The following is a 16,598-nucleotide window of genomic DNA, read 5'->3' on the forward strand; positions in this document are numbered from 1 at the left end:
TTTAAGAGGCACCGGTGGTGTGTGCAGGCTGGAGTGATTGGGAGGCGGAGCGAGCAGGCGTTGGCGGTTAACGCTTGGAGTGTGTGTCCTTCTGTATCTTGTGCACTTTTGAGCAGTTCGTTGTGCAACTCGGGCACCCCCTCGGGGGAGTGGGGGTTGCAAAGGACATCGAGGAACAGACCAGGGGTAGCAGTGCTGTGAAATGCCCCGTCATCTAAAGGCATATGAATACTCATGAGATTCCTGTTGTGACGTCACTTCCGGTGACAGCGTCCCCCCACTTCTTTTCATGAGATTCCTGTTGTGACGTCACTTCCGGTGACAGCGTCCCCCCACTTCTTTTCATGAGATTCCTGTTGTGACGTCACTTCCGGTGACAGCGTCCCCCCACTTCTTTTTTTAGGACTTGTGCCCTGGCTGTGACTGAGTGTCTACACAAGCATGGCTTTCATAAGGACTTTCTTCGAGAGTATTTGATCGCCTTGGCCTGTGATGGTGCATCAGTTATGCTTGGGAAGCAGGCTGGAGTTGCAACACAGCTTCAGATTCGCTATCCAGGATTATTTGTGTGGCACTGTAGCAATCATCGGTTGGAGCTAGCTGTGGGAGATGTTATGAAAGAAATTTCAGGCATAAATCACTTTCAGATTTTCTTTGACAAACTGTATTCTTTGTACCATGCTTCACCTAAAAATCAAAGGGAACTGAGGCAGTGTGCAAAGGAAATTGAGCAGCGTTTTCTTGTAATTGGACGGATTCTTTCCATTCGCTGGGTTGCTTCCAGTGAAAGGAGCATAAAGGCTGTTTGGCAGTGCTTTTCATCACTACACCAGCATTTCTCAAAAGCTGCTGCTGACCAAAAACCTGATGCCAGAGATAGAGCAAAATATGCTGGCCTTAACAATATTCTGACCTCTTGCTCATTTGTAAAGAATAATGTTGGTGTCATGTTGGACGCTCTAGCAGAATTGAGTGACTTTTCACGCCAGCTTCAGCGCAATGATACAACTCTTCCTGATGCTGAAAAATTGCTGACAAGGGCAGTCAGGGTCTTTGAATCAATGGTTAACACCCCTGGTCCATACACTGAGGAAGCCATGGAAGTCTGCAGCAGCCTAAAATTCAGGGGTGTAGAACTGCATGAAAAGAGTAAATTTCCAATGATAAATGCAGGACAATTCTACAGGAGCTTAGCTGAAAACCTAAAAACAAGATTTTCCACTACAAAACCGTCCCATGTCAGCACTAAAATGACAGACACTCCCAAAGCAGATAACTTGAAATTGTTTATGCAGCACATAAAATTGCTTTATCCTGAAAACTGGCCAGAAGACAGCATGGATATACAATATGGTGACAAGGATGTGAGGCAGCTCTGTCAAATCTTGAGAGTAAATGTGGTCGATAGTATCAGGGGATTTGGAGAGTACAAGGAAGTCAAAGCTGTCTACAAGCCTCTAGATTTTATGCCATTGATGAAAGCTGTTGAAACCATTGCTGTATCCACCAGTGAATGTGAAAGAAGCTTTAGCTCTATGAATGATCTGCTTACACCAAAGAGAAATTGTCTTTCCACAAATCGTCTGTCGTCTCTTCTGTTCTTGAAATGTGTAGGCTCACCTATTCAAAGGTTTGAACCACTACCATATGTTAAAACATGGTTGCAACTAGGAAGGAGATCAGCTGATGAGACAGCTTGTCATTCACGCAACCAGGGGGGAGAAAAGTCTCCTTTTGAAGCTATGTGGACGCTTTTTTGATGAATGACAAACACTGCTGATCTTTTTATAACCTTTAATGGCAATTTCCAAGCTTCCAAATGCAGTCCCACAACATTTTGGTTTTTTTGTATTTATCCAGTACTTCAGCTCATATTTGCTGAATATGTCGGGCTTTAACTAAACTGTGTCCTGTTAGATTAATAAACTTTATTTTTTGCAATTTATCTTGGTGGACTGAATTCCAGACTGTACTTTCATTAGACCAATGCCTCTGATAAAAAGGAAAACCTGATGGCTACCTATTCAATAATCTGTCAACTAGTATTGGTCAGTAGAAAAATTGTCTACTTTTCTTCTATAATCTGGCCATGGTCGCTGAATCTGTGCATAATAAATGTGATTCATGTGCCATTTGTGCACCGGCAATTTCATATGCAATATTTGAAAGAGAATGTTAAAAGTATTTTAATACATGCAAGGGTATCAACAATATATTACAGATTGAAGCAGTTTGTCATTATTCGCACCCCAAAAAATTCTTGCGTCTTTTAAAGTGACATTAGCTCCGCCCATTGTCCCGCCTCATAGCCCCGCCTTCTTGCCACGCCCCCATGTCACAGCTCAAATTGATGAGTACCTGCACTTTTTTTTCCCATTTAAAGCACTGGGTTGACTGATCACCTTTCTCACTGCTGCATTTGTACGTTATACTGATACTAATGAGGCAGAATCTTTGCAGAGACTTAACATGTGTAAAAATGTCTAAATAATAAAGTATGAGAAAATATGTTGCATTACGCTGTAGCCTTTTCTTTGTTGCATAATTTAGTCAACACTGCGACATCATTTTGTCCCCCATCGCTGCATAATTACAGTGGCTCCAGAGCAGGTAGTACATGTTAAAAGTGCTTGTGCATGAAGCAGAGAGACTGTGAAGTTTGCACCTAGGTTTGGTGTGCATGCAAATCCTGCATTGCCGATCCTTGGTGAGTTGCAGCTACTACTGCTGAAACAAGGCCAATGGAGGTACCAATGGGTGAGGCGGACTGACCTCGATGGCAGGGCCGGCTTTAGTGCTGGTGGCGCCCTGTGCAACAATGTTTGTTGGTGCCCCCAATGATCATCTACGCCTCGGACTCCCTCACTACCACCCTTTAATAGTCCCCCTCAAGTCTCCATAACCACACTCTTTCTCAGATGCATTTAATTTGATATACAGCGCCACTCATACCAGTGTACGGTGTCAGAGCACTTTACATCACACACACTACACAGAGACAATAATTTATACGTGTGTAAATCACTGTATAGGAAATGTTACATAAGACAAACGACTACAAGGTGTAGAAGCCACATGACAACCATACTAGTAGGCAGTATAGTTTAATAGCTCACCATTCTATGTCAGGATTTTAACTTATAAACTGCAAGTAACAAAAGGATTTCCCTGACAAAAGCAGTAACCTACTAACCTAGTTAACATTATGTGCATTTTGTGATCTGCACATTAACCCTCTGTGCTACCTTTCCAGGAGTCAACCCTTCCACTTGACAAAACTCGGATCTCTCTCTAGGAAGAACATTAATCACCGAAGTTATCATGACATTTTTATTGTTGCTGAAAATTGCTGGAGGCCAGGAAGGAGGCAGCAAGATTTTTTAAAACCATAATATACTTCCAAACACTACGCACCCACCCGAAATAGGTACTCAGTGCGGTCACACCGTTCGCATCGCCCTAACCTGCTCCAGGTTCACGTGACCTCAGTGACAGAGTCACAGTGACTGGATCACTGTTGCTCTAGGGTGTGCTGCTTCATAGGCCTGCCCGCGAGGCTAGAGATGAACTTCAGTATGGATTGTGGTGGACAGGCCTTCAAGGTTAACTCCCAATTGACACCTGCTTGTGCTAAGACATCAGGCCTTCTAAGGTCTAGTGGGGCCTTCTAAGGTCTAGCATGGGAATGTGCTCCCTCAGGAGAGTGGTCTGGTGGACTGGTCATGAAGGCTGAACCCGGTTCCCCAGTTCCAAATTCGACGGCTCTGGCCATAGTGCCACATCCTCTCCCCCACTGAACACCATACTGCCCCACTGAGAGAAACTTGCACCGCCTTCAGCTACAACCTAATTGTGCCCGCTATAAACTCCTGGATGTGGCTCAATTCAAATTATGCACTTGATAAGAGTAATATGCTGCCTAAAAAAAATAAAGTATAAGCAAACACTCATAGGGAATGCAAGATTAAGTAAAGCATGTGAAATGTAAGCAGAAACAACATGGTTGCCTTAACGATCTCTCACTCACTATTCAGAAATCAGCGAGTGGTTTTACCTGAAAAGTTATGGACATGACTAGAGGGCCCTGAAGGGAACCGTTTCAATGTCCACTGTGCCTTCTACGAGGCCGGGTCACCCCTCCTGCTGCCAAACGCCTTCCTGTCTGCCTGCCTGCCAGAGCGACCCAGCCGCCGCTGAGCCGCCCGTCATCGCCGATTCCCGCCGCTGCCTCCCTGCGGCCCCGCCCACCTCCAGCCCATTGGCCGCCCCGCTCCCGCCTCCCAGCTGACCCGCCCTCCCGGCTCCAGATTTATGACGCCCCCAGAGCGACCGCGCAGCGGACGCGCGCAGCGGGAGCGCCGATTGAGCGCCGAAGGTGCGCCAAAGGTAAGCCCGTCTGCGCCCGTCCGCGCCTGGACCGTGCCCAGTGCCAGGACCCCTGGCCCCCGCAGACCCCAGCCTGCCCGCCGGACGTACGACGACGCCACCCTCAACGCCCTCAACGCCGGCCGAGTCCCGGGCTGCTACCGTGCCACCCCGAGACGCACCCACGGACCCTTCTGCTGCAACTCCTGCAAGTTCACCTGCTTCCGGACCTGCACTACACCTGCACCAATCAAGACCAAGACGAGCAACAGCAGCAGCCACCTGAAATGCATCCTGCTCAACACCCGCTCCGTCCACAGGCACGCCATCGAGATCTGGAACCTACTCGACACCACAGCCCCAGACGTCGCCTTCTTCACGGAAACCTGGATGAACGCCTCCTGAGCGCCTGACATCGCCATCGCCATCCCAGACGGCTACAAGATCATCCGAAGGGACCGCATCAACCACACCGGAGGAGGCATCGCCATCGTCCACAGGAACACCATCCGCATCACGACCAACACCGACGACACCCTCGCAACCGCCGAGCACCTGCACTTCCAAGTCCACATCAATCCCAAGACCACCCTCAGAGGCACCCTCATCTACAGACCCCCGGGACAACGCACACAATTCAGCGAAGACATCGCCGACTTCATCAGCCCACACGCCCTCTGCTCAGCTGACTACATCCTCCTAGGGGACCTCAACTTCCACCTGGAGAACAACAACGACCGCAACACCACCATCCTGCTGGACAACCTCGCCAACCTGGGACTCAAGCAGCTGGTCACCACCCCCACCCACTACGCCAGACACACACTCGACCCCGTCTTCTCATCCAGCAAGGACATCGCCTTCAGCCACGCCACCGGACTCCACTGGACCGACCACAGCTGCGTCCACTTCAGCTTCGGCAGGACCACGATCCACCACCAACAGCAACAGGTTGCACGCAGGAGCTGGAACAAGATCACAGCCGACCAGCTCGCGACCTCCCTGAGCATGAACCCGCCCACCAGCACAAGGAACCCCAGCCAGGCGGCCACCAACCTCACAAAGTGGATCAGCGACTGCGCAGACGAGCCCGCCCCCCTGAGGAACCCGCCTAGCAGACCCGGTAGCAAGAGAGCCCCATGGTTCACCGACGAACTCAAAAGCTCCAAGAAGAACTGCCGAGCCCTCGAGAAAACCTGGCGCAGAGACCCAACACCGGACAACATGACTGCCCTCAAGCTCGCCACCCGAAAACACCACCAACTCATCCACGCCACCAAGAAAACCGCATTCAAGGAACGACTGGACAACAACGCACACAACAGCAAGGAACTCTTCAACATCGTCAAAGAGCTCTCCAACCCCAACGCCGGAAACAACGACATCACCCCTTCGCAAGACCTCTGCAACTCCCTCGCCTCCTACTTCCACAACAAGATCGCGGACATACACAACAGCTTCAGCACTCAACCGACGAACGCCACGACCGAACCACCGCCCCCCACCACCACCCTCCGCGCCTGGACCCCGATCAGCACCGAAGACACCGTCCGCACTCCATCCACTCCGGATCTCCGACCGATCCCTGTCCTCACCACGTTTTCAACAAGGCCGACGCTGTCATCGCACCCCACCTGCGGAACATCATCAACACCTCCTTCGACACCGCTACCTTCCCGGAGAGCTGGAAGCACGCCGAACTCAGCGCCCTACTCAAGAAGCCATCGGCCGACCCCACCGACCTCAAGAACTACCGCCCCATCTCGCTGCTCCCATTTCCCGCAAAAGTCATCGAGAAGACCGTCAACAAGCAGCTGGCCGCCTTCCTCGAGACGAACGGATCCCTCGACCCCTCGCAGTCTGGCTTCTGGGCCAACCACAGCACCGAGACCGCCCTGATCGCAGCCACCGATGACATCCGAGCGCTACTCGACAACGGAGAAACAGCGGCCCTCATCCTCCTCGACCTCTCCGCGGCCTTCGACACTGTCTGCCACCGTACCCTAGTACAACGCCTCAGCAACGTCGGAGTCCAAGAAAAGGCACTGGAGTGGATCATCTCCTTCCTCGCCGGAAGGACACAGAGAGTCCGCCTCCCTCCGTTCAGATCTGAAGCCACCGAAGTCATCTGCGGCGTTCCTCAAGGCTCCTTGCTCAGTCCTACTCTCTTCAACGTCTACATGAGCCCCCTCGCAGACATCGCACGCCTGCACAACCTCAACATCATCTCCTACGCCGACGACACCCAGTTGATCCTCTCCCTCACCAACGACCCCGCCACCGCCAGAGCCAACCTTCACGAAGGGATGAAAGAGGTAGCCGAATGGATGAAGAACAGCCGCCTGAAACTGAACTCGGACAAGACGGAAGTCCTCATCCTGGGATCCTCACCCGCCGCTTGGGACGACTCCTGGTGGCCCCCCGCCCTAGGCAGCGCACCCAAACCAACAGACCACGCACGCAACCTGGGCTTCATCCTGGACTCCTCCCTCTCCATGACCAGACAAGTCAACGCTGTCTCCTCGTCGTGCTTCAACATCCTGCGCGTGCTATGCAAGATCTTCCGGTGGATCCCCACCGAGACCAGGAAGACGGTCACCCAGGCCCTCGTCACCAGCCGTCTGGACTACGGCAACTCCCTCTACGCTGGAACCACCGCCAAACTCCAGAAGAGACTCCAGCGGATCCAGAACGCCTCAGCACGACTCATCCTGGACATCCCCCATCGCAGCCACTTGAGAGACCTGCACTGGCTCCCGGTCAACAAGAGAATCACCTTCCGTCTCCTCACCCACGCACACAAAGCCCTACACAACCAAGGCCCAGGATACCTCAACAGCCGCCTCAACTTCTACGCTCCCAAACGCCAGCTTCGATCGACCAGCCACTCCCTCGCCGCCGTCCCCCGCATCCGAAGAGCCACCACAGGGGGACGATCCTTCTCCTACCTCGCCGCCAAGACATGGAACTCCCTCCCCACCCACCTCCGCCAGACCCAGGACCACGTCGCCTTCAGGAAGCAACTCAAGACTTGGCTGTTCGAGCAGTAGCGGACCCCCCAGCGCCTTGAGACCCTCTGGGTGAGTAGTGCGCTATATAAATGCGATGATTGATTGATTGATTGATATCCTTACAAAACGTAGCAGTATGGTTTAAAAAGACCACATCCATAAACACAGAGCCATGGCACACATTTTGTTTTCCAATCCATCCACCAACCAGGTATTGCAGTACCTCCAGGAATGGTGCACTTTCCCACCTTGGAACAACAATGCTGTTCAAAGAAAGACGAGAAAACAAAAGTAGCGCTTCACTGGCAAACTCTGTAAAGTGAGGCTGGTGTGTTTGGATGTGAATAAAACCAATCTGGCCACTTTGCAACCACTCTGCCTTGCTTTCTTTAGTTATGTATTTATTTTTCATATTTAAAAACTTTTATTTATCTCCATCCCGAGGCTGCACTTTGGAATAGAAAAATGTCAGAAAAAGGGCATTTCCTGCTAGAGTGTTTTTCTTTTTTGGATCCATTTCACAGGGAAGCAACTAAGTGAAAGAAGGAAAGAGAGGCTGTGACCCGTTTCTTCAAGTCACGGTTTTCAGTAAGTGAGGAGCAAGACAGAAAGAGAGGGAATAATAGGAAGAGAGGGGGGGGGGGCAGCTGCCAGCACAGAAAAGAAGAGGACATTTTCTGTGTCTTCTCTGGGCAGTAAGGAAGAAACAGAAGGTCGGACATTACAGACCGGAAAGTAACTGAGCCCGCGTTGACGACCAGCCTTCTTCAGCAGTCCGGTTCTGTGGGGGAGGCAGGGCGCATCATGATACAAGGCACTGGGAGCACGAGGGTCATCATGATTAGAGGCACAGGCGGCACAGGAGGTGGGGGCTTGATTATGGCTGGCGGCTAACACAGCGGCAGGCTACAAAACTTAACTTCAGAAATCTTAACTGCCTTCCCGCTCTGCAGGCAAATGCATGATGTTGCAGCCCTGTACCAGGGGAGAGCAGCAGTGAACCGCACAAAGTAGAGCAGTCTGTGACACACTCTGCAGCTGCCAGAGAAGCGCGTCTGTGCTTTGCTGAAAGGTTAGCATTGGCAATAATGAAATTAAGGCCGCACCAAAGTGCGTGAGGGCGGCCTTAATATCACGTTTCTATGTATTTGGTAGCCACATGTTTTAATGCGCTGGCTGGCTGCACGGCTGCGGAGGGGGCCCCTGGAGCGCTGCCCCCCCCCCCCATCCCCACACCGCGGGGGCTTCAGGGGCCTTTGTTACGCCCCTGGGCCCACGAAGAATAGCAGAGCGACTTCGGAGAAACCTGTGATACGGGCAGGCTCTTCTGGCAGGATGGTAGAGCGGAGGGTAAGAAGAGGCGGGTTAGAAGACACCAGGAGTAGTGGATCAGTTTTGAGAAAGCCAAGGTGATATGGGGAGAATAAAGGGGTGCGGGATTGGAGGATGAGATGCTCTGCGATTACAAGGGATCGGCTAGGTAAAACAAGACCAAAGAATGAAATATGTAAAAATCTTCGAATTATCGAGATTGGATCAAGGGCCCATCGACTATTAACTCGATGGTTACATTGCTTACTGTGATAAGTGAATCTGCACTGCAGGGTCCAGCGTATTGTTTGGGGGTGCTTAACATACTGTGTGGAATTCGGGAACGAGGGGTGTTGTTTTTGTTGGTCTCCACTTGTATGGCTCACAGTCTGCTGTTAAAATTAATCTTGTTATGGACAAAGAGTAAACCGTCTGTCTCTGTAGTCTTCTCAAGCCAATGTGATGCCGCTTTTTGTGTTTGTAAGATGGGAGGGTGACTTGCGATAAGACGTTTAGGGGGAAAAGTGACCCAGGCTGCTTTATTCAAGAAACAGAAATTTCCTTGGTCCAAGAGTTTCGGCCCCAGAAGCTTGGAAGTATTAGTCTCCGTTGTATCTGTACTTTGCTATCAAATGCCAAAGGTTGAATTTTGTAAGCGGGCCCTTTCGAAAAGCCTCTTATTATATTTTCATGCCAGGACCTCTGCCCTATTTTCTTTTCTTTTTTTTGTCAAAATTGTGTTTATTAGCATCAAAAGAGGGAAAATACAGACCATGACATTTGTAATACCACTGAATGGACCCGCAAGCGAGAATTAGGAGAGAGAAAAGGACAGACCCAAACCCGGGCGTAGAAGAGGCAAGCTTCACCAATAATAACATATGCTAATGTAGGGGTACAGTAGTGCGAAACATGAGGTGAAGCAAGTCCTAAAACTATGCCCTGGAGATCCCCAGTGGGCAGTACCTGGAGTCTAGTAGTCCGGTGTCCGCAGTCTATGTAGAAAAGAGGTGTCCATTCAAACCGCAGCCTCCGTGCCATGGAACATCAAACTCGTTTAATAGTAAACCCAACTCCCCAGGATCCCACCCCCTCCCACCCTGCACACCCCATTGAGAAAAAGAGAGAAAGAACAGAAAGGAAAGCGAGAGCAATAGAGAGAGAGAGAGAGAGGAGAGATTCAGGGAGGGAACCCGGAGGCCCAGGACCGGAGACGGACCCATCCAGGGCGGGGTCAGGGCAATGCCTCATCCAGACGGCCTAGGAACTGCGAAGCGGACTACCAGGGGGACCCACCAGTGGCAGCCCCAGCGGGCTACAATTGGAACAGCCGTAACCCCCTAATCTGGGGCGGGCAAACAGCCGCCGGCAGACCCCGAGAGAGGAATGCCACCAGCGGTCCCCATTTGAGCTCGAATGCAGCATAGTCATCCCTAAAGATATCCGCCATTCTCTCTAGACTCAGAAGCCTCCAAAGGCGGGAGTGCCACATCGAGGCTGTGGGGGCCGCCTGTTTCTTCCAGTTGGCGGCGATAGCCACCTTTTCCGCCCCCAAGCAAAGCCACATTATGGCCTTATCAGCTCTGGTTTGGTAGCGCAGGGAGGGGTCCCGAAGGCCCAACAGCGCCGCCTCAATGGAGGTGGGGACCGGGTAGCCCAGCATAGTCTTGATTTGCGCCAGTATCTCTTCCCAAAAGGGGCGGATAGTCGGACAGGTCCACCAGATGTGCTGAAAGTCCCCCAGCAACCCGCATCCTCTCCAGCAGCGGTCAGAGGTGCCCGGGAAGATGCGCCGTAGTTTAGCTGGGTATAGGTACCAATCCACCATCACTTTCGTGTGCGCTTCTCTTAGTTCTATCGAGTGGTTGTGTTTTGTGATGTCGGACCAAAGTGCCTCCCACTCCCGTTCCTCAATCGGCCTCTGACCCACCCCTTCCCATTTAACCTTGAATCGTGGGGACGGTGAGACCACAGTGGCCAGAAGGTGGCCGTATAAAAAAGACATTGCCCCCTTCATGGTAGTGGTAGATCGAATGAATTTTTCAAACGGGGTCTGGGGTCTGTTGATCGCCACCTGCATCCCAGACGACTGGAGCCAATGACGTAATTGGAGATATCTGTAGTGTTCAGTCTGCGGGAGGCTAAAGTCAGATCTACATTCTGAGTACGTCATCAACCTATAACCTCTAAGTAAATGCCCAATCATTAAGCAACCCCCCTCCTCCCAAGCGGTGAAAGGCCCCCTGGTGAACGCCGGTGGAAAGGCCGCATGCCCGTGGATGGGGGTGTGAGGGGAAGGGAAAGTGGTCCATCGGTCGTCCCGGGATAGAGTATCCCAGACCCGCAACGTCGTTCTGGTGGGTGTAATAATGTACGTGTTATCCGGCCTATCCTGTTTAGAGCGCCATACCAGGTCCCAGATCGTCCATCCCGCAACCGACCTATCCATATGTAACCAATGTTTATCCGACTCTCTTTTAGACCATTCAATCAACACACGCAGTTGTGCCGCCTTATAGTAGAGGTGGAAGTCGGGAAGGCCCGCTTCGCCCGCAGAGCGGGGCCTCCGTAACAGGGAATACGACAGGCGGGCTCTCCCTCCCTGCCAGATATAACAAGAACAAAGAGAGCGCATGGTCGAGAAGGAGAGGGGGACCTCAATGGGGAGGGCCTGAAATAAATGAAGCAGCTTCGGCAAGACCGTCATTTTAAGCGAGTGAATGCGCCCCAGCCAAGATATAAATAGTGGTTTCCAGCGCGCTAGATCTGCCTTAATTTGAATGAATGAATGAATGAAAAACAATTTATAACGCGCAAACTAAGCCCAAAGGCATCAAGGCGCCTAACAAATAAGATTAAAAGACACAGAGCCCAATTCATGGATATGCCTTAACAAAGAGCCAAGTCTTTAATGCCTTCCTGAAAAGGGGGACAGAAGGTTGAGCTTTAATTTGCATGGGGAGAGCATTCCACAACTTAGGAGCTAAATGGAAGAAAGACCTTCCTCCCCCACCTAGCTCTCCTAAATCGAGGCACAGATAGCAGGCTCTTTCCTGAAGAGCGAAGATTTCTTTAGGGGACATAGGGTACTAAAAGGTCCTTGACCCCTCCAGCTCCCCGGCCAGAAATAGCCCCGTGCGTCAGGCTGAGGATCTTAAAAATAATCCTGGCAGAAATAGGGAGCCAGTGCAGGCTCTACCTAACAGCAGTAGCCGAGGAAAGCCTCGGGGCATCCGTCACAAATTTGGCAGCCGCGTTCTGGACAGTTTGTAGCCTTTGCACCAAACCCTTCTCTATACCAGAGTAAAGGGCATTACAATAGTCAAGCCGTGAGACCACCAGGGCAACCACAATTTGTTTGCGTGCCGGAGGAGCAAGGTAGTGTTTTATTTTTCTTCGAATTTTAATAATGCCCCAACAGGTAGCAACCGTCCTGTTTACCTGTTGATTCATGGAAGGAGGGGTCAATCAAGACTCCCAGATTACGGGCTGAGTCAGTGGGGGTGGGACACATTCCCAGAGTGGGAGGCCACCACTCAGCAGACCACAAGTCACTCTCACCACCAAAAACAAGAACCTCTGTTTTTTCACCATTCAACTTCAATGAATTAAAAATCATCCATTGAGAAACTGCCTCCATGCAGTTCCTGAAGCTGAGAGCCGAGGAATTGCCAGGGTGTGAGAGGAACACCATGATCTGGGTGTCATCGGCGTAGGAAACCACCTCCATCCCATAAGATCTTATTAGCTTGGCAAGTGGGGCCACATAGATATTCAAGAGGGTCGGACTGAGGACCGATCCCTGTGGGACCCCACATTGAACAGGCAGGGATGGAGATAGAAATTCGCCTAGTTTAACCCTCTGTTCCCTCTGATCCAGGAAGGAGGCCAAAAGACTCAGGGCCGAGCCTTCCACCCCTATCTCCCTAAGCCGAGATGTTAAAGTCACTGGGGATAGGGTGTCAAAGGCTGCTGTCAGGTCTAGCAGGACCAAAAAAGTAGTATGGCCCTGATCAACCTCCTTGCGGATGTTATTTAGCACGACTGTAAGGGCCGACTCCGTGCTATGAAACCTCCGAAAACCATGCTGGGCCTGATCGAGAAGACCAGAGGAATCCAAAAAACCCGTCAGATGTTCATTTAAGTGGGTCTCCAGCATTTTTGCTGGTGCCGGGAGCCATGAGATGGGTCGGAAGTTCTTTAGAATTTCAGGATCCAGGGTAGGCTTTTTTAATAGAGGCTTAACCACGGCCCTCTTCCACACGGCAGGATATACACCCTCCTGTATTGCCCTGTTCATAATATCCAGAAGGTGGGGCAGTAAGGTTTCCCTGCAATCCTTAAAGACTTTAAGAGGGCATGGGTCCAAAGGGGACCCCGACCTGGTCTTACTCAACAACATGTCCAGTTGGCATAAGGCAAGCAAAGGAAAGCTGGACAAACTCGCCTTAGAGGTCCGGTTTTCAGTTCCAAGGCCAGATACAGCCAAAGTAATTGGGGCAGGCAGAGAAGCCCTTTGCAATTCCAGGGCAGAATAGATATCAGCTATTTTGGCGTGGAAAAACTGGGCGATCCTATCGCAGAGATCTTGAGAACTGACAATAGGGTCGGGCATTTGCAGCGTACACAGAGAGTCAACAATTCTGAAAAGATCTCTGGGGGACGAAAGAGCAATAGTTAACTTAGCGAAGTAATCCTGCTTTTCTTTGATTACCTCAGCCTTGTACCTTTTCAAAGAAAGTTTATGCTTCTCCCTTTCTTTATTATCCCAACTCGCCCTCCACCGCCTCTCCTGCTTCCTACAACCCTGCCTTAAGCGTCTCAGAGAGTCAGAAAACCAGGGGGCCGATGGACTCTTCCTAGCAGAGTATCGTAGGGAGATGGGGGCCAAAGTATCAACAGCCCTGCCCACGGAAGAGTTCAGTTCGCAAGCCGCCAAGCTGACGTCTCTCACAGTGGCGATCTTGCTGTTAACAATTAGGGGAGCCAGGGTCTCATTGGAAATCAACTTATAGTTACGCTTAGGATCTTTTCTACTAGGAACACTGGGCCTAAAATTAGCAGGGGGCGCCTGAAGCTCCAAGGGGACAGCCAAGTGGTCAGACAAAACCAGAGGAGTTGGCCGGCCAGTTGAAATCCTAGGATCATTCGAAAAAACCCCATCCAGGATATGACCAGCCCGATGAGTGGGGTATTTAACCAGTTGCATGAGGCCACAAGCAGACATCGAGTCCAAAAGGGAGAGGGAATCCCTGGAATCAAGGTTCTCCAGATGACAATTTAAGTCCCCCAGGATCGTCAGATGCTCACAACCGAAATGAGGTTTCTAAGAGGTTAAGTAAATTCTGACTAAATTCAGATCTAGGTCCAGGTGGTCTATAAATCAAAATACCCGCAAAAGGGGCAGCGAAAGAAGAGGTTATTATAAAATGTAGGGCCTGAAAAGGATCCGAAGGGGCAGATAGGGGGGTAGTACGACAGGAATGGGAAGTTTGGTATAAAATCCCAAGCCCGCCTCCTCTACGCCCCACGCGGTCCAATCTCGCAAGAGCATAGCCATCAGGGATGGCGTCTACAAGATCCGGACTGGGGGAATCAGAGGCCCATGTTTCCGTTAGAAACACCCAGGAGGGCTTTCGAACCGACACAAACTCGCTGAAGGCTATATTATTTTTCACCAATGATCTGACATTGATAAGGAAACCACTATCAGTCGTAGTTTTTGGAGGTGCGACATACGTAATAGAAGGGTGAACTGAAGACATACCATTTATCGGCAAAGTGCAGAGTGGCAAATAGCAATCACAACCCGGAGAGTCTAAAAACGCCTCCGGAGGGGAAGAGTGATGACCTTGTAGGCGTGGAGGTCTAAGGACTACTAAATCATTATACGTATAAGAATAGCTTACATTATTGGCCTCTGCATGTGCGAATGATTTCGCACCATGTTCGTCCTCCAGCCCGTCCTTAGCGCGGACGGGCGCAGACGGGCGCAGACGGGCTGGACTCTGGCGCGACTCCGGTGCGAATACAGCGCGCCCGCTGCGTGCCAACGCTGCGCGCATGCATCATAGCCTTAAAAAGAGGTCTAGCACGACAGCCTAGCTGCTAGACCGCAACACAAGATGGCGCCCGCTATCCGTCCCTACCTACCCCCAAGATGGCACTAGGTGTCCACTCTACCGGGCAGGGGACCCGCTGAAATCGCGGTGAGCCAGTAAGTTTTATGGTGCAAGTATGTGGAAAACAACTTAAAAACAGGGGATAACCAAATTAAATAGAAAATTAAATACAGCACAAAACGGGAAGATTTAAAATTCAATTCAATTCCAGGCACTGGTTCGAGAAATTGAAGCGCCAAATGCCAAGTCACAAGCGCAGGCTGGGTTACCGTGTCAAACTACAGCAGCAGCACTAAGCTACAGGGATGGCCTTTTGGGGAGGGCACTAAGCTACAGGGTTGGCCTTTTAGGGACACAGTGTTTCGCTCTAATTAGAGCTCTTCAGAGAGGTATAGCTTTGTCAAGAAGGGGGGGGAAATTAGCCTTATACAAATCCTCCACTAACGGAGTTAGCCGAACTCCCAGGTATTGGAGTGATTTAGTCGCCCATCGAAAAGTCGTGCTCTGTCGGAGCCCCGGGAGCTCCTCCCTGGGTATCGTAAGGTTGAGAATGTAGGATTTGTCTAAGTTGATCTTGAACCCCACCACCCGTTCGAAGCGCTGCAGCTCGGCATGCAGAGCCGGGAGCGACGTGGATGGGTGAGTAAGGGAGAGGAGAACGTCGTCTGCGAAAAGAGATCTCTTGTGTTCCTCCCCCGCAAACGGAATACCCGATATCTGCGGATTGTGGCGTATGGCCAGCGCTAGGGGTTCAATGCTCAAGGCAAACAAAAGGGGGGAAAGGGGGCAACCCTGCCTCGTGCCTCTAGAAAGAGTAAAAGGAGCCGAACAAGTCCCATTGACCTGGACGCGCGATGTGGGAATCCGATAGTTGGCCTGAATCATTGTAATGAATGAGTCAGCAAAGCCCATCTGTCGCATAGTGGAGAATAAGAATCCCCAATCCACCCGGTCGAACGCTTTTTCAGCATCCAGACCAACTAGGAGAGCCGGCATGCATCTTTTGGAGGCTTTTTCTATCAGATGTACAATACGTCGCGTGTTATCATGAGTTTGTCTCCCCGGGATAAATCCCGATTGATCGGGGTGTATCAGCGCTGCCATAATAGGATTGAGCCTGGCGGCCAGGATAGTGGAATACAATTTAGCGTCCAAGTTTAACAGTGTGATAGGGCGATAGGAGGAACACTGATCCTTACGTTTCCCCGGTTTCGGGATGACCGTGATGACGGCCTCCGCCATGGAAGGCGAAACCACACCCTGGGCGATTATAGCGTTAAAAAGAGACTGCAGGCGCGGGGCCAGGTCTGGCACGAAAGTGCGGTAAAAGAGGGCCGTGAGGCCATCAGGCCCAGGAGCTTTGTTGAGTTTGAGCGCCATAATGGCTTTGGTGACCTCTTCTAACGAGATGGGAGCGCAAAGTTCTGCATTGGTAGAGGCGGTGACCTTGGGGAGTGTCAGACCCTGCAGATAGTTCTTCTGCACTGAGGCCTCAAGAGAATCAGAGGTATACAGCTCGCTGTAGAAGGATCGAAAACAGTCCACCTTCCCCTTGTCGGAGTGTATGACCGTATCTGCAGTGTCTCGTATCCCCTCTATATATTCCTTGTCCCTTTTAACGCGGAGCTGCCGGGCTAGATGCCTCCCAATTTTATTCCCCTGAGAGTATGAGGTGTGGCGCAGGCGCAAGAGGGTAAGTTCAGCCCGGTTTGCGTATATCGACTTCAGTTTGCCCCGTAACGCCGTAAGGGGCTGCAACGTGATGCGGGAGGGCTTGGCCTTATGGGCC

At 51.1% G+C, this 16,598-nt stretch overlaps 1 protein-coding gene across 1 annotated transcript; it reads left to right on the forward strand.

The window, feature by feature from the left end:
* The first annotated feature begins 506 nt into the window (after positions 1-506).
* On the forward strand, positions 507-1,760 carry LOC146870936 (E3 SUMO-protein ligase KIAA1586-like). Its single transcript, XM_085645288.1, has one exon. The coding sequence runs from the start codon at positions 507-509 to the stop codon at positions 1,758-1,760; it is 1,254 nt and encodes a 417-aa protein (XP_085501414.1).
* The last annotated feature ends 14,838 nt before the right edge of the window (positions 1,761-16,598 follow it).

This window comes from Triturus cristatus, chromosome 1_1 (assembly GCF_964204655.1).
Source record: "Triturus cristatus chromosome 1_1, aTriCri1.1, whole genome shotgun sequence".
In the NCBI taxonomy this organism is placed as follows: Eukaryota; Metazoa; Chordata; class Amphibia; order Caudata; family Salamandridae; genus Triturus; species Triturus cristatus.